Raw genomic sequence first — 18,132 nt, forward strand, 5'->3', positions numbered from 1 at the left:
TATGGTTAATATACTGCTAATGTTAATTTGAAAAATCCAATATTGCTGCTCGTTTGTTTCCTGAAGTATTAGAGTGTATATACATGCTATTCGAGTATTTATATTGTTGGTAGGATATATTTTTAAATATCTTTTATCTAAAGTGTATTTTAAAAAGCTGTAAAGATTCTTGTGAGAGTTCGTCCAGTCCTGCCACCACGTCTAATATTTCACCAAGCTGTAACGTGAGCATTGCTGCGTTCGTTTTTTATGATACTAAGTCACGGGACAAACAAGTCGTGCGCCTGGTGAAAGAGTAAGACTATATGGGACTTGTCAACTTTTTGTCTCAGGGTGACTTTGCCATCTAAGGTCTGAGTAGCACTGCAGCTGTCGTAGTTAGGCGTGTCGCTTACCAACAGGCTCATGACTTTTCTCCTGTCACTGGTTATAATAAAAAATCTGTTTACACGCCTGCACTGCTAGACATAAGCCTCCCCTAAGCACGCTTACTCTCCCCGTCCTATGCCGCCCGCATCAAGCCGCAGCCGGCCACCTTTCTTAGTTTGTCCGTCCATCTTGCCGCAGGATTTTCTACATACGTTTTCCGTGACGTGGTCGTGTGGGCGAATATACATATATGTTTTATTACATAAATCTACTTTAATATCTAGACTATATACATATACAAAATTATAACCCCTCTGACCTCTGTGTGACCTCTTAAGAATCTAAATGAATGCCTATTTATTTAGATTTCTGAGGTCTGCATAAATCTTTTTTGTAATCGTAACTACAAATACATTTAAATCATTCATATGGTATATAAAATTTAAAAAGATCATAAGTAATATCAATAGAAACTATTTAAGAGTATTCACTCATGTTTACATCTCTATGATCAGTGCGCGATTCGCTAAATCGTTCATAAATTTGGTCCCATTGTCATAGATATCTTTTAAATATACATATTATATACTCTATGTCTACTCCAAGTTAATTAAAAAAATATTTAGCTGTCATTCGTCCTTTTATTATGTATTTTTAAAATGAATTATTAGTTTTTGTATACTCCCTAAAATTATGCTTCTAACGATTAAGTTTTATAAATAATTATTAATTTTGAATGAAATTTTGATCAATAAGTAATCATGGGTGAAAAGAAAAATGAAACCCCAGCGAGTGTCGAAGCCGATCGTCGTCTTCTCTTCTACGACACTTACGAAGACTACCTAGACTCCTTGATAGAAATCGCTGACCTGCGGAACCTCAGAAGTATAACTACAGCGAGAACCATCGCTGAATTGGGATACAGGTAGTAAATAAACTCGAAAGTCAAAGCGTGCTTCGTAAGCGTTCATTGTAATGAGCGTTCATTCAATGAAAATTGAACGTAATATTCACTCCAGTATGTTTTTGGGACGTTTGCGCGTGTTAGCTAAGGACATAACTTTTGCACACATGCTATATCACATAAACAAACACGCGCACAGCCAACAATTTACAGTTTATTATTTAGGTACTACTTTTATACACATAACATAGTCACCTGGGCATTCTATGTGGATGATTTATAAATCATATGACAAATCTATAGATTTATAAGCAAAATAGATAACCGAAACGCTAATGCCTTTCTAAAAGCTCTTTTTATAATATTAAATTGTATCCTTATTGTATTCTGTGTACAATAAATTGTTTGATAAATGAAATTTTTCCTACCCGTAAAAGTAAGAAAAAAATTAGTAAGAAATTACCATGTTGTAAGTTTCGATAAACAAGAGGAAGTATTAAATTTACAAGTTAATCTTAATAGAGCTAAAGGCGATACGCTATCTCAAAAGGAGTTCTACAAGCGGCGAGCAGCAATCGGAGAGGTGGTGTTCCCCACAGTCAAGCCTTACGTTCTGGTGAGCGAGGTAGCAGATCTCTCGGACCCTTTCAACAGGGAGTTAGCTATCAGAGAGAGAGCTAATAGAGTTGGTATCATTCACGTAAGTGTTAGGGCACTTCCAAATTAGATACTTATACAAGCGTTGCAGTGGCAACATAGTTTTACTACTAATTTTCGTACAACGTTAACTGCCATTGTCCACTAAGCGACTAGCCGCGATCGCAGCCGTAGCAATTAGTTTTACTTCTAGAGTCTTCAGTGAATGTGGTATATAATAACTTAATTTTTTTTGGTAAGTAAAAGCCGTTTTCCACTACGCTAATAGCAGCGAACGACCGCAGCCGCAACGGCTAGTTTCTATAGCGACTGTATTCTACAAACAGCTCATTTACAAAATGAACGTCGAAGAAATAACATGTCTTATTATCAAAAAGAAAACGAAAACTTAATTTTGGATACATCCCTTGTTAAGAGAACGTACTACAAAAGGTGCATTTTATTGGTTCTATAATGAATTACGAGAACATGACACAAAATTTTTCAATTACACACGGATGTCGGTAAAATCCTTTGATGAACTATTATGAAAGCTGAGGCCGCTAATACCGGGTTGGTACCACAACTAAAATGAGCGACAGCATGACTGCAGAGTCGCGGTCGCGTCAGTGGATATGGTATATGGCTTATCTGTATAATTAGAAACCGCGCGAGGCCAGCCTCCCGCTACTAGTCGCTTAGTGTAAAATGGGTCTAAAAGCGCACGACTAGCCGCTTAATGGAATTTTCACACGCGTGTTGGAAGCGCAGTTGCAGTGTCACTAACGCGTCACTTTTGCAGTCACAATTACAAGCATTTTCCACTAAGCGGCTATTCGCGGGCGGCTGGCCGTGCGCGATTCTTATTTATTGAAATAAGTATACCTTACCCATTGATGCGCCGGCTACTCTGAAGAAACTAGTCGCTAGTGGAAAATGGCACTTAGTGAACTAAAAATTACTGAAGTGCTACTACAAGCGTCTAATTTGAAGGCGTCCTTAGACGTACCTATGACATTTTAAAAATGGGGAAAAAGTATTTTTAGGTAGGTTTCGCCAAAAATAACCAATGTAAAAGTATTTACTTTAACTCGTTTATTGATTGAATGGGTATTACCCTCAAATCTCACGGATTTGAGAAGTAAATTAAGCGCAAAAAATCTGTTTAATTTTCAGACTATAATCTTTCTCCGTCATTTCACACGCGGGGGTTTTGAAATATCTGGGTATATTGACTACGCCCATCGGTTGCTTAGCGAGAACTGGGGCCCCTTCTTCAAAGGCAACAAGAGGTTGTGGCCGAGGGACAACGACCTGGGATATTACCATTGGCGACACGGAACTGTGAGAAGTAATATGAGTAGAAACTACAAAGTAAGTGTAACAGGCTTTGAATGTCATAATTAAACGGAGACTGTTGTACCAATACTTCTACCGAGTCTTCTTCTTATTTTATTTTTTTATGATATCAAGGGATGGGACGGACAAGTCGTTCTCGTGGTAGTAAACGATATGGTTATCCGTAACTGTTGCAGTGCCACTCAGAATTATAAATCGCAAAGATTTGAGGGGCACTGCCATTGGGCCTGTCACCCTGAGACATAAGTTGACATGGTCCATGTACCTGTAATATCACCAGCACCTTACCCTTCAAAACCGAAACGCAGCAATGTTCACATGCTTGACGGCAGAAATAGGTAAGGTGACAGTATTTCCCTGGACGAACTCATTCACAAGGAGCTCTCTACTAAATTTCTTTATTTCTTCATCTTGTCGTATCCACGGCATACATTATATCACACCCCAGGCCAGGTAAAAAGGCCACTTTTACAAAATGACAACGTCTCAGGAGAAAGGTTTAAAAATATATGTAATAATATTTTTCATAAAATTATTATTGAATTAATATGAAGTTATTTCATGACTTTGTGGTGCTTGGGTCAAATTTTATTGCTCAGATTCAAAATGTGTATTTTCTTTTGTGTAATAAAACCACATCTACAAAATTACAATCTTTTAAGAAAAAGACAGATTTAAAGATTCTGTGTAACAAAAATTTATCTGTATTCGATCTTTGTATACATAATCATAACAAAACCTAATAGAGTTGTTTCTGTGTAACAAAGATCTATAACAAAAACACATAGTACAATTTCGACGGATCGGTACTAGACCCGTAACTTGGTAAGAGCAATACTACGGTGCAGCATGGACGTGGATTCAACTCCCACCGGGTCGACGAAAAATTTGTGATGAAAGCACTTTTTACGATGATCATATGTAGCTGTATTATACTTATATACAAAGAATACGTTATTATTGCGACCCAAAATTTTGCCGTCGAGCTCTAGCACTGACTGCGGGACATATTGTATGCCATCGGTGAAAGAAACGCGAATAATATGTCGTTGCGGGGAGGCTCGTTTCGTGCTCCCTATCACAAGTTAATGAGATACATTATCACGAGTTAATGAGATACACACGTGTAAGTTTAAGTATGCTAGTGAATTTGAGAAACACATTCAGTTTCGCTTGCACACCAAGACCAGAGTGTGCAAAAATAAGGAAGCCAATATTTCGTTTTAATTACATTTGTCTGTGAGTTGGTATATTACATGTATCGATGGCAGTACATCAAGCTATACATTGATGAATCTTGTTCCGTTGCACAGGAGGCTATATTGAAACAAAAGTGTGTGCTTGATGAGCCGTTGATTGTACGTTAACATTATCAACAACATTTTATAACTCTATGACGACCTCGGTGGCCCAACGGTTTGCACTGTAGGCGCTGATGAGGGGGTCCCGGATTCGATTCCCGGTAGGAACTATTTGGGAAATTAACTTTTTTAAATCGATTCTAGTCTAGGTGTTCACTAAGTGCAACTGCTGCCGTCTGTACATAACGTTAACTTTTCAAATTTCGTTTCACCATAGACTGCTTTCTACTAGTAGACTACATTTTTTTAATCCATCATTTTGTATCGGGTGAGATGGAAGTCAAATGCGCACTTATTTTTATATAAAAAAAGAATCCGTAACTTACAGTCCGTTACTAATAGTTTTCAACACAGAACAATAAATACAGTAGAAGTGGAAAGTTAGCATCTGACATGTGCCTACTACAGGTCTGAAAGACCGAACTGAGCACAGTCCGCCATTTTTGCTTTTTATGGTATGGTTGTATCATTTTTACGTGCAAATTCTCTAAAATCCTAGAAAAATCCCTTATTGGGCTGTTTTGGAGTGCAAAAATATTACTCGTGTTGGTTTTTCATAGTATCGGGAAGTCTTATTTTAATAGATTTTCAATTTTCTGTTTATCCAAATATTTTTTTGTTACAATAAACGAAAGTAAAGCCCCTGCGATATGGTCGCTTCTGTTTTGGAGAACTAAATTAATAACTCCAATTCGTTTAGCAATTAACCGCTAGATGGCAGCACATTGATTGAAATTTCAATATAATATCAAAACATAACTTGCAATGATAGGTACTTAACTGATGGTAACGAATTTTCAAGGATATGCCAACAGGGTCAAGTGTAAATTATATTAACAATCCAGAATTAGTCATTTCTTCTAAATTTGAAACTACGACCAATCAATATCAAGATTTTGTAGTGTTTAAAATAAAGTGTGATTTTTGGCTACATCGGTTCTGATAGTAATTGAGGCTTAAGACACTTCCATTGCTTTTTTCTTCCGTGGTTTTCAACAATAACTAGTCTGCAAAAGAGGCGCGCATATGGCGCCACAGTGGCTGCAGCGGCGGTTCTAAATATTGTATGAAAATTAGTAGAGACGCGGCTGCAGCGCTACTGTGGCGCTACTGCAGCTTTTATAAGCGTCTAATTTGAAGGCGCCCTAGGACCGCTACTAAAGAACTACAGAAGTATCAGAAGAAGAGTATCGAGTAGCAGAGGAGCTCCTTGTGAAAGAGCTCGTCCAGAGTAGTACTGAAAACCTTACCTAATTCTGCCGCCAAGCAGTCAGCATTACTGTGTTCTGGTTTTGAAGGGTAAGGATGCTGGTGAAATCACGGGCACATGGGACTTATCAACTTATGTCTCAGAGTGACGGGCGCAGTGGCGGTGCCTCTTAAATCTTTGCTATTTAAAGCTCTGAGTGGCACTGCAACTGTTATAGACAGGCGTGTAGCTTCCCATCAGGCGCAATAATTGTTGGTCCCGTCACTTGCTATTATTTAAAAAAAACTAAAACCCAAATAAAAACAATATCTCTTTGCACAGTACTAAATTACGACTCTATCAGATCATCTGTGGTTTGCATCAACTTCAGATAAGTTGCCAATATCCATGCATTGCTAATAACGTCAACAACTTCATCATCTCATAATGCGGACTGTGATTACTAATTTCACTCGTCTGAGTGACTCTGCAATCATTTCAATTATTCCGTAATCGTTTATGGCCCTCTCTATTAAAAAGGTATTGAAACGGAATATACAATGCACCTCCAAGGTAAAAAAACAAAGACTTAAAGAACTTCAAAACATGAGCACTGACACAAACTTCATTTGACTCAGAATAGAGACAGAACTACATTGCAACCTGTTCTGAATTATTCTCTTTATACCCCCGTTACGTTGACAGGAAATGAAAATATTTTCATATAAAAAGCGCGTCGTATTGTCTTTAGTTGGAGCGGTGAAGTTATTTGAAAACAACGCTCGCGAGCCCGAATTTCACTTGAATTCTTGCATAGTTATTCGTCGTTCAAATAATGTCGGACATTCTGTCGTTTGTTTTGGATGTAGATACATACATAATTATTTAATGTCATAGCAATTCTAAGCGTTCTTTTGTATGCATGATCCAGGACCTTATAACCGTTTAAATTGTTACCAGTCAAGATTCGAAATTCCCCAGAATATTTATTTATATTGTGATAATTATCTAATAGTTATACGATAATAATTTAAAGTTTGTTTCTTTAAAATTGTTGAGAAAACGATTTGGTTTGTTAAGCACAACTGGCTACTAACGGACTACCATCCTCTAGGCGCCCACGACGCAACGAAGATTACGCGCGGCCGCCGCGCGGCGACCACTAAGTTACCACGCTTTCACGTACATTAATGGCGAATTTGAATTCTATATACTAGGCAACAACATTTAAATTCCTCTGAATAATAAATACAACAGTGCGGCCGCCGCGTAAATCAAAGACAAGCCAGTCTCGCGCCTGCATAAACGTAAACGCTAAATAAATAAAGCGTAGTTTGCCATGACAGGTAGATTCACGCGGTCGCTGTGCGGCGGCAACGCGGCGTGAGCGCGATGAAATTCGTGTCGGATAAATGCGTCCTTATCACTTTTTATTTTTATGGCTCCATCAATATGAGAACTGATGATTTTGCCAATGTCACAGTTGAAAGAAAAAAAACGAAACAAAAAAAAATTTTCGCTAAGCTCTAATAGGACATTAACCGGTGTTGGTAAGTTGGACTACGGGAGTACTCAGTTGAGAATGTAAAACAAAACAGCAAAACAATATTTATAAATATATGTTATTTAAGTGGATAAATTTACATAGAGTAACAATATGGGGGGAGAACACTAAAGTTAAGAGGTTGTTTATGTTAATGGGGCGGGGGAATTTTGGAGAAAGTAAGTTATAAAGTGGAACAGCAATATTAGGACAATTGAAAAAAATGTGTTCCAAGGTACCGTCTTCTAGGCCGCACTCGCACAGAGAGTGGTCTCGAACTCTGATTTTACGCAAAAATACAGGTGTGCAAACATGGCCTAAGCGCAAACGAATAATAGTGGAAGTGATGTTTTTAGGCAAATCGCGACGTTTAAAAAACCAGGGTTTAGTGGGTAGATTTGGTTGGAGGTTACCATAGTGTCTACCAACAGTTTGTTGTGATTCCTGCCAAAGTGTTTAAGGGTTTGTGACTTTTTGAAATTGACATTTCACACGTTTGGATACGTCTCAGGGGGTCTACTCTCGATCTCCGTCCGACATCCGTCCAAAACAATTACTGCCAAATAAGCAATACTTGAGCAAATGAAAAGACGCGTGATGCGAATGAAGCTTCGTACTGGATACTTGTCTTTTAATTTTGTCGAATATTATTTTATTTGACAGTAATTGTTTCGGACGGATGTCGGACGGAGATCGAGAGTAGCGACCCTGATACAAACATATGGCACGACATTGCTAGTAGTACAATGATTTTAAACAATCATTGTAGCAGTAGCATTTTATTGTTTGTATTTTTTTTTGCTCTTTATTTATTTAGGGGCTATGATCGTTACTGAGCATGTCAGCCCCATTAAAAAAACAATACCTCAAGAAAGCACTTAATCAGATCCAGAAATTTAGAAGGATTGGTATATAAGTATTAGGATTATAAATGCTTGCTTTTTTTTATAAAGGCTCTGGTAACGTAGGTTACCGAAAAACAACTTTCAAAGCATCTTGTTTCAGCCCGTCATGGACCCTGATCGTGGCCTGTTATTCCAAAACAGACATGACCACAAGATCATATGCCCTGACCCCGCTCAAGAACCCGGACAGAACACTATAAAGCAACGGGTCCACTCGCCAAAATACACCCAGATCGAAATATACGACCACGTTGTCAGAAAGAAGAGTTGACGCCTTGATATCTAACGAAAAGTTAAATACTTGTGGTTTGAAATTATTTGCTTACTTGGAGAAATAAAACAATGTTTTTGTGAAAAATCCAGTTTATTCATATATATAATCCCGTACACTTGGTCATTATAACCTGCGACTGAATGCAATTTATATTTATAATTGTTATAGTTATTCATCCATCTTAAAAATTAAGTGTTTTGATTAAAATATAAAAATAAATAAAATTATTTATTAAATTAAGACAAGTACCTGCAACATTATAAAGGTACTAATGTTTAAAATATGTTTCTATCTGCATCTAAATTTTAAAAAGACCATGAACATTGAATTAAGATCATTGCATTCGATCAGACATCTGTCTTATGTTCCATTAAACTCACTAAACATACATAGATTATAATTTTATAGTTATCTAAACTTTAAAACTTAAAGATTATGATTGAGATTGCGCCGATGCCAACCGATTCTTCGCAGATTCCCGACTTTGACTTTGCACTTCTGCAGTTCGGAGTGTGATACCAAAAATGTCTTCGTGGTATCGATTATCATCCTGAAACAATGTTTTTCATGAGCTTTTTCATTTTTTTTTTAAAGGAACTGAGTAATAAGCGACAATTCAAGCCATTTCTTTCAATATAATTAGAGCCCAATGGAGAGGCTTATCCTGTACATTAAAAGTAACGACTTTTGTTTTAAGACCTTTGGTTGGTGAGTATTTTATTTTATTTGTGCTACATTCCATTTTTCAGTTGGTACTATCCCATTGCAAGCAAAGGTTTCCCTTCCCTCCCTCCACTGCCATTTAACGCCACTACAAGCCAAACATAGAATAAGTACTTCGAATAGCCTATTGTACTATATTAAGTTTCATAGCTTTATTTCCATACAAATTTGTACCCCCTGACTTGTCGGTGTGACAGAGGTGCGGTATCGGTACGCCTGATATACGCAGTACCGAAAGCTTACCAAGCGCCTATGTTTCAATATGCACTTCCTGATTGACGCGGTACGAAACGATCCCTTCCAGCTCCTGTTCAAACCGTTGCCACACCGATAAGTCGGGAAAATTTGACGATTAATTTTTTGAAATACCTTAGACTTCAATTTGACATTTATTTTCCAATTAATTCATTGACTTTTCAGAAAATATTTGTTTAGATTTAATTATCATTATAAAGATATTTTAATTAATGGTAATCAAAATTTGTATTTAAAAAATTGACATTGCTACGCCCTTACAGGGTACATGTTTGATACTGTAAACTACTATAAGAACTATTATGTAACAACATGTTTTGCAATAAACGTTATTATTATTATTATTATTATTATTAAAACGGCTTAAGATTTATTTCTGTGACAAGATTTTGCCATGTCTATTGCCATTGATCAAAATTGGTTCCATGGTTTAGATGTGAAAACGTAACAGACAGACAGAGTCACTTTCACATTTATAATATCAGTTTGGATGGTTCTACGAATTGATTTGTACAGAACCCTATATCCTATAGTCAAGTTTGTTACATATTTTGATTAATGAGTTACATTATAATATTTGTTTACGATTATTAATTGGCTTCTGATTCGCTGCCACGAAATGTTGGAACGACATGCCAATAACAAAATTGCAAGTCTGTTTTCTCCTTCAAATATTTTTTTAAGAAATTTTTACTATTCTCAGGTATCTAACAGCACTGGTAGTCGTGCTGTATTTACGTGTAATCTGAGCCATTTTATTACTGGCATTAATGTCCCAAGTACAAATACATGAAAATACATTACATAGACAATACACACCCAATTAGGTTTTGATTTTATTATATTCCACCCCACTTACTCTACGCTCGCATTTTTACTTTTGAATTCCACTTAGTTAAATTTATTTTTCTCTACATTTTACTCGAATGAAGCGACATCATCTTTATCATTTATTCGGCTTTACTGAAAACCAGCGTAACGAGGCGTTTTCGAATGTCTTGTTACAAAAAGCTGAGTGGAAATTTTGGTGATGTTTTAAATGTAATTGTTTTTATTTTGCGTCTTATCCTATTTTATTTTTGTCATCATTTGGTCAAACTATTTATCTTTCTTTCTATCAGTTTTTCTCGCTTTCTAGTTATTCTAATGTACATACTCTGCCGCGTATCTAGAGCCAACGTTGAAGCTTACCATCATTTCCAGTATACAATTTTCTACTTCCTCATCACTGAGATTAGCATGTGTCTTCATAATTTGTCTGAGTTTCTGTTGTACTTCTTCAGCCATCTTGCAATCACCGCATACATAAAAATGCGCCTGTTCATCTAATAACATGCTTGCAATCTCTGGACCTCTCTCTGCTATTAAATCTTGAACGTATTTCTGTAAGAGGTAGTAATTGTAAGTCATATGGGCTATTTATGTTTCGTGTAGATCCATATTTTACTGTATTACCCATTGACTTACAATTATATGGACGTCGGGTCCGCGCTAAAAAGTGTCCGCACTTGTAAGGCGCTAAAATCGTATACAGAGCGCGACACTCCGCTTTAGTCTTCATTTGTTCTACGGACAGCGCGATACTGCGATGACATAACAATTTAAATTTCGAATAGGTTGATTTGGGACATTTTTTTCGTGGTTTTTGTATTAGACCCGTCGTCCATTTATTTGTAAGTCAATGGTATTACCAGTCAATATTATGATATTACCAAATACGTAATACAAAAAGTAACTTACAGTCTTACACTCAGTTTTCCTTGACAAAGCCAGGAATGAGTTTGTAAGAACTCCATCAGACAGTGCTTCCTCTTTTTCTTCTTTGTACAATTCCATATCACTGTGTCTGCATCCAAAGAACAGCCACATCGGTCCAGGTTTCTGAGCATCTGGTTCCAAAGATTTCATCTGTGATCTGCGGTGATGCCAGAATCCTCTGAATGGCGCTATACCTGAACCTGGGCCAACCATAATCAGTGGAGCTGATATGTCTTTTGGCATGTGGAAACTGGGAGCTCTGCAACGTAATTGTAGATTTATGATTAGTTAATTTAAACAATATATTATTCATTATGTGTAGTTTACATCGTTTTCGTAGCTACCTTCGAATGAAAACTAGAACATCATCATCAGGTTGTAAAGCTTCTAAATATGTCGATGCCACTCCATAATGTGTCGGTCCCTTTCCGTCTGAAAGAAACAAGACATTATATTCCCGTAGTAAGTATTTTTACTTCAGTGTTAGGTATTTAATTATACGATTACTTACTCTGTGTTTTGTAAGTGACAACAGCTACAGTGAGATGAATACTTTGCTTGTGTGCCAATGGCGAAGACGATATGGAATAAAATCTTGGCTGTAATGGCGGAAGCAAGATAGCAAGTAGAGATGCTTGAGGTTTACATGAAGGGAACTGTTGTAGTACTTCTGCTAAATGAGGGTAGTGGAAATGACGCCAGTCATCGTATTTATTAGGGTCCTGTCAATAAAAACAAATATTTAGGATTTGAACACATAATTAATAGTCTTAATTATGCACTGCAATCTTTTACCGTGATTAGCTCTTTGATCTCTTCAGCCTCTTTTTCATTACTGCAAACCTTTGCGAGATACTTCAATATTTTGGTTGATGGTGGCGTACTTATATCGAGGAAACTTGTGAATATATCTCGAATAGTTGTTGGTGGAATTCTTTCATGAGACTCCCAAGATTTTACAGTGCCTAAACAGAAAAAAAAAGATTATTTATCCATGATAACCTCATTTAATGGAATAGTTTTAAAGTAACATAGTTTAGAATTCTAATGGTCGTACCTGTAGGTGTAAGTGTTTCTTTTAGAATTTGCAATTGTACAGGTCTGTCAAACTGGTCAACGTCCTTACAGTGCTCTAGGATTGTATCGACAATTTCTTTACGATTGCGAGCCATTACGCCGACGTGGTCACCAGGATCGTACTTTATTTCATCCTGTAGAGTAAAAACAGTTGAATGTAATTTGTACTTCTATACAAATATAATAAAAACGTAATAAAGCTGAGTCTGTACTTAATTTTGTTTAAAGAACACGTCAATGTTTTTTTTATAATATCAAATAACGGGACGAACAAGATTGTGCGCCTGATTTTAAGCTACACGCCTGTCCATAATAGTTGCAATGCCACTCAGAGCTTTAAATCGCAAAGACCTGAGGGGCACTTCCACTCCGCCCAGCACCCTGAGACATATGTTGATAAGTCCCATGTGCCTGTGATTTCACCAGAATCCTTACCCTTCAAAACCGGAACACAGTAATGCTGACATTACTGCTTGGCAGCAAAAATAGGTAAGGTGGCAGTACTACCCTGGACCTCTTTGACAAGGAGCTTTACTGCTAATAAGGGACACATGTACGAAAGTGTGATATCGCTAGTACATCTGTTATTATAATATAGCACAATATTGTTTTTAGGATACTCTGTATTTTATACAATATGTATGTATACTTACGTTAATTCGCAGATCAACGAATATTGTCTTTTTTTCCTCAGAAGATTTAATCAAGTTTTTGGTTTCTTTGACTTTACAGGGCAACAAATGTTTTCTAAATCCGGTTTCCAGTGCAGTCTTCAATGGAAGTGCTTCGCTTGTCTTTGCGAATTTCACCGTTTCTTCTGTCAGCGGCATCGTCCCCAAAGCGTTCTTTGCATCTTTCACACTATCATTTTCATCTAAACAAAATGTTTCACAGGCCACCTTTAAAGAAAATTGTGTATTGAAATTACAAATGACAATCAGAATGGCGGGTATTTGTTAATTAATCCAGTCAAATTTCGTACCAAATAAATGTACCTAAATTCGGACACAAAAACGGATTTTTTTGCCGTACTGTTATCTGTCAGAAATTTATGAAAGTTTTTTCTTCACTTAACTAGGTACTTTTACAGCTATCAGAGGTTGACAGCATGTGCCGCTTTGTTAATTGTATATTGATTGTAATATTAACATGAAAGATCGAACATAAGGAAAAACCTGTGTTTGTGCTATACCAGGGCGACTTTTCAATATTTCAAATACAAAGTGCCAGACAACGTACTAATCTATCTAGTTTCAAACCAGAAAACATTGTGTACTTATAGTATTTTTCTTATGAAGAACAAAAGCAACGGAATTCACTCCGGGGCACTTTCCATAACACGCAGACTAAAATAAATTTAGAGAAGTTAATTTCCCAAATTGTCTCCACCGGGAATCGAGATCAGGTCCTCGTCCAGAGTCGGTAGTACAAACCGTTGAAACTTATATATGTAAGGTGATGTAAGAACATAAAAGTACATTCCACGATGCTCAGACTTACGTGAAAAACTTTCGAAGACCATTGTCGGAACTCTTGTTCCTGTCCGAGTAATTCGTCACCGCAAGCCACATCGAGAATCCTGTCGCCTCCCAACTCGTAAAGTATTTTGTCTACGGTCTTGCCGAAGTTGCAAAACTTTGGATATGCACTGGAGCCTAGCGCAAACACCGCATAGCAAACATTACTTAGCGGTCCTATGTGCTCTACTGACGATGCTGCAGCAATACTACCTGGAAAATATGATCTTTTTACAAATGCGGTGGCATATTTATATAACGAACGGCTATGGAATAGAATTCTCTGCCTGCATACTTATTCCCTAAACGCTATAACTTGGGCCTGTTCAAGGCGAGAGTGAATAAATAGTCTTTATTTAGGTGCATGCTCCGTTGTCGATCTCATCAAATGCGCATTTATTTTTTTTATGAAATATTTTACGAAGAAAATAATAATGATTATGACATTGTATGTGTTATTTATTAGCTGCATGCATAGAGGAATAGTACATAAACACACAAAGCAATTCAGTGTTCTTTTTCAATCACTAGTCTAATGTGAAAATAAAAACATTCTCGACAGTCATTTATTTTAATTTCCTAAATACATGTTTTTGCCGAAGTAGCCTATAGGTTCGTCCAGCCGCCTTTTAAGAACAGAGTCGTGGATTCGAAACCACGCTTGCACCTCTGATTTTTTCGGAATTTATGTGCGAAATTTTATTTGTACGTTGAACTTTTCGGTGAAGGAAAACATCGTGTGGAATCTTCCACACATCTGCAAAAGCAATTGAATGATGTGTGTGAACTAAAGGCCCAAGACCTCTCATTGTAAGAAGAGGCCTGTACACAGCGATGGGACTTATATAGGCTAACTATTATAAACTAATACAAACGTTACTATTTTGTATTCTCTTTTTTGTTCCACCAAATCAAAATATAATGGCTATGGTACACTGTAATACAAAATTTGCGGGAGTATGTACGTACTTTTGTTAGATTCCATGCGACTAAGCTGTCGTTTGTATTCAAAGCTTGGAGTCATAACACTGTTCGTCCGCATTAGCGATTTTGGCGTCGGCAACTTTTGATTTCTGCAAATGAGAAACAGTACATATTGCTAAAGAACTAAATTAAGAACTTATCTATCTTGACACTTTGCACGTTAGAAGTTACATATCGCAAGCAATATACTTCGTATGTTCATAAGTTTTGAGACGAAACTAAAATTGCATAATTTTTTTAAGAATTAAGGCGAGCCATCGGAGGAGAAGTGGGAAAAACTCTTTTGCTAGATGAAATGGTTTAGTTATTTAGTACTAAATTACAAAAAATACACGACACATTTAAGGACATAGTCTAAAGAATGTGCTAATTTGTTACACGATAGGATATACTTTATCCGATCATATCGCACTGCTATTACAATAGTGTTGTAACTCAAAATATGTGAAATTTAATATTATATCATTACTGAACGTAACATTTGATTCTCTACACGTCAAAAAAACCATCAGTAGAATATTGTAATAAACAATCAAAAGATATCTCAAAATGAAGTACACTTTATGTGAGCTAGTTCTGGCCAAAATAATCCTTATTAAAAATATGTAATTATTTTTAAATCTATTTGGGACATTGTTTAATTAATTGTTTATAATAAACTATAACATATACATAAATTTTAATGATTTTTTGCGGGAAGTGAGTAATTAGTTTTTAATCCATTCTGAGAAAGTCCACTTTTTGAGTTAATAAACTATTGTATTATCAGTGCGATATAAAAATCTGAAAACAGGCTAAAATAAAAGTCTAAAACGATTATTTAATAATAAAATATTTAACTTTGAACATATTTTTTCTATGGAGATATTTCTTTTTAAGTACCCGGAACCTGCTAAATTTTGTTTTTCAACTGAAGCCCTCTAGTTATTAAATTCACATTTATCCAAAAAATTAGCAAATTTCCCAGCGCCGCCCGCTGCCCCGTCAGTCGCCATCGGACGCTTGTCAACTTCGTATCTGTGACAAATTTTCTCTGTGTGCTACTATTTTATACATATTACTTTTGAGTGCGTGGATTGTGGAACGCGAGGGGTGACAGCCCACCTCACCTCCTAAAATCTAGGCTAGTTTTTTTAAAACTTTCAGATAATGATAAGTATACCTACACTAAACAACGACTACAAGCAATTACTACTCAAAATGACCTCTATATCTAATACAAGCTCTTAGACGTTCTGGCCGATCTTGGATCGCGACACGAATCTACTCCAGTGGGGTTTGTTTCGCTACCTTGATGAGGGCCCGCTTTTTAAAATCCTAGTTTGAGCGACACTTTTCGCAGGCACTGACCTTCAGTTCAGTCCACAGAGGATAGTCAAGTGGGTTAAGATCAGGACTGGAGAGTGGCCATTCTCCCGCCGCGACAAAGCCCCGTAAATTCTTTCTTAAGCAAATTCGAGTAATTTTCTCTTAACAATGTTCATTGGTTTTTTCCTGCCATAAGTAGGGAAATTGCAGTCGCTCATTACTCTTTTCTGTTTTATTCCCTCCATCAAGAGAAAAATAAAGAAAATAATTTAAAAAGCTGCAAATAGAACATGGACACTCCAAATTCAAAATTGAAAAAAGAATTTAACCGCTGCCAATATATTTCTTTTTTTTTTTAAGTCAAAGCTTGTCTCTGACTTATGAACAGACGAAGTAAAGTTGAATTTAAATCTTAAGGTCAAGCTTGACGCGCATCGAGTATATAACCAGAAATAGAGACGAAATACGGGCCATCCATCCCTGGCAACTCATTAGGCAAATGGGTCTTACATCATTTTTAAATATCAACTCTCGTTTGCGCTGAAATCACAAATTAGAAAGCTGGAATAGTACAGCGCCAACAACTAACCTGTGTGTACGTCTCCGTATATTCCAAAAATATTCTGTATTTACTGTAATAAAGATAATACTGGGCACTGTTCCATTCGTTGGTGTGGAAAAAACAGCAAATCATCTAATTACAAAATAAACGGAACCACATTTTATCGGTAATTAAATATTAAATATGTAATATTGCAATTTTTGTCCATTATAGCAAAGCTCAAGTTAAACTGGACAATATGAAGTTAAACAATTGACGACACCCATCAATAGTTTCGAATTCGGGCTGGCCCATCAGGTTACCGCAATAATTTGGCAGAATAGTTTTCAAACAAGTTAGTAGACATTTCGTTTCTATTTCTGGTTATATACTCAATGTTGACGCGTCTTGACCATGTGATATTACAGGTTTTTACCCTAAGAAATCTCCGCTTTGATCTCCATGATGTTTTTTGTCATTATACAACATTTGGAACAGGTGTTCAGCAAAGTCCTGAAAAGATGCGTTTTGTTTTAATATCTTCAAATATTTATTAATAATTTATCTGAATGTCAGTTAATTTGTACTTACAAGCCCATTATCCGGTGGTTCACCATTGCCAAACGTGGAAGTTACAATCAGCAGCAAAGTCTCATGTTCTATCGAGAACATGTCATATTCTGACATGCAGTGTACCTGTTGACAGTTATAAACCATTATCCGTCTGTTAGCGTGGCCATTAAAACTTGCAACTCCCCTGTGGCTCAAGCTTTGTCAACGGTAAAACACTTTTAACAACGACACTGACCTGCGCATTGAAAGCGTAGCCGAAAATAGCGCCTAACTCCTTGGCGTACTGTTCAGATCTGCCTGTCTCGGTGGCATAAAGGATTGTGGCTTTGATGCGCTTAGATAGAGCCCTACCGAATAGTTTAGAAGTGAACTTGACAGCGCGAGCGATTTGCTTAAAGTGAAACTTTCTGTTTGTAGTTTTCGTTTCATCTGCCTTCTTCCATTGATGGACTTTCCAAGCGGGTTCCTGAATATAATTATTTAGTATTTAATAAATCAATCTTATATCTACTTATCCTGAAATTAAAAACTTAAGTTACCCTTGAAAATTCATCGTAATATTTAATCAAATTTTATGAAAGTGTTGAAAACACGAGAATATTGAATGTTCAAGAGCTTACCTGATAATCATAAGAGGGTCTGAGAAAGTACAAAGCCATCTCTTGATGGAACACTGGAGTTAGTGATGATGACATCGGTGGAACTATCCAAATCCAATCTGAAGGACATCCGCGCCTAAAATATTAATTATGAAATACAAAGACTATGGATATAAATATCTAAACTTATGACGTTTATTTTGACAGAATCCGAGAACAAATTACAATTTTTTTATAAAAAAAACCGATCTCAAAAG

The 18,132-nt window shown here is 36.5% G+C and overlaps 2 protein-coding genes across 4 annotated transcripts in view; one reads left to right on the forward strand and one right to left on the reverse strand.

Moving 5' to 3' along the window:
• The first annotated feature begins 1,054 nt into the window (after positions 1–1,054).
• Positions 1,055–8,648, forward strand: LOC113237537 (cilia- and flagella-associated protein 299-like). Of its 2 annotated transcripts, none has more exons than XM_026474078.1 (4): positions 1,055–1,294; positions 1,796–1,973; positions 3,086–3,283; positions 8,367–8,648. In XM_026474078.1, exons 1-4 carry the CDS (start codon positions 1,131–1,133, stop codon positions 8,535–8,537), a joined length of 711 nt encoding a protein of 236 aa, XP_026329863.1. In that variant the 5' UTR covers positions 1,055–1,130; the 3' UTR covers positions 8,538–8,648. The 2 variants fall into 2 exon arrangements, with proteins under 2 accessions (XP_026329863.1, XP_026329864.1); XM_026474079.1 differs by having other exon boundaries at positions 8,354–8,527.
• Positions 8,649–8,834: 186 nt separating this feature from the next.
• Positions 8,835–18,132, reverse strand: part of LOC113237070 (nitric oxide synthase-like) — an 80,344-nt gene continuing 71,046 nt past the window's right edge. For both annotated transcript variants that reach the window (XM_026473329.1, XM_026473328.1), the window contains 14 exons: positions 17,897–18,011; positions 17,512–17,742; positions 17,295–17,399; positions 17,140–17,216; positions 14,840–14,943; positions 13,854–14,083; positions 13,007–13,252; positions 12,334–12,487; positions 12,072–12,241; positions 11,788–11,998; positions 11,621–11,708; positions 11,259–11,535; positions 10,710–10,901; positions 8,835–9,090 (listed from right to left, as the gene is read on the reverse strand). In XM_026473329.1, coding sequence (XP_026329114.1) covers positions 8,974–9,090; positions 10,710–10,901; positions 11,259–11,535; positions 11,621–11,708; positions 11,788–11,998; positions 12,072–12,241; positions 12,334–12,487; positions 13,007–13,252; positions 13,854–14,083; positions 14,840–14,943; positions 17,140–17,216; positions 17,295–17,399; positions 17,512–17,742; positions 17,897–18,011 — 2,317 coding nt within the window. In that variant the 3' untranslated portion in view covers positions 8,835–8,973. The remainder of the gene's footprint in view (positions 9,091–10,709; positions 10,902–11,258; positions 11,536–11,620; positions 11,709–11,787; positions 11,999–12,071; positions 12,242–12,333; positions 12,488–13,006; positions 13,253–13,853; positions 14,084–14,839; positions 14,944–17,139; positions 17,217–17,294; positions 17,400–17,511; positions 17,743–17,896; positions 18,012–18,132) is intronic.

The sequence above is a fragment of the Hyposmocoma kahamanoa genome, unplaced genomic scaffold, assembly GCF_003589595.1.
Source record: "Hyposmocoma kahamanoa isolate Upper Pololo Valley unplaced genomic scaffold, ASM358959v1 93, whole genome shotgun sequence".
NCBI lineage: Eukaryota > Metazoa > Arthropoda > Insecta > Lepidoptera > Cosmopterigidae > Hyposmocoma > Hyposmocoma kahamanoa.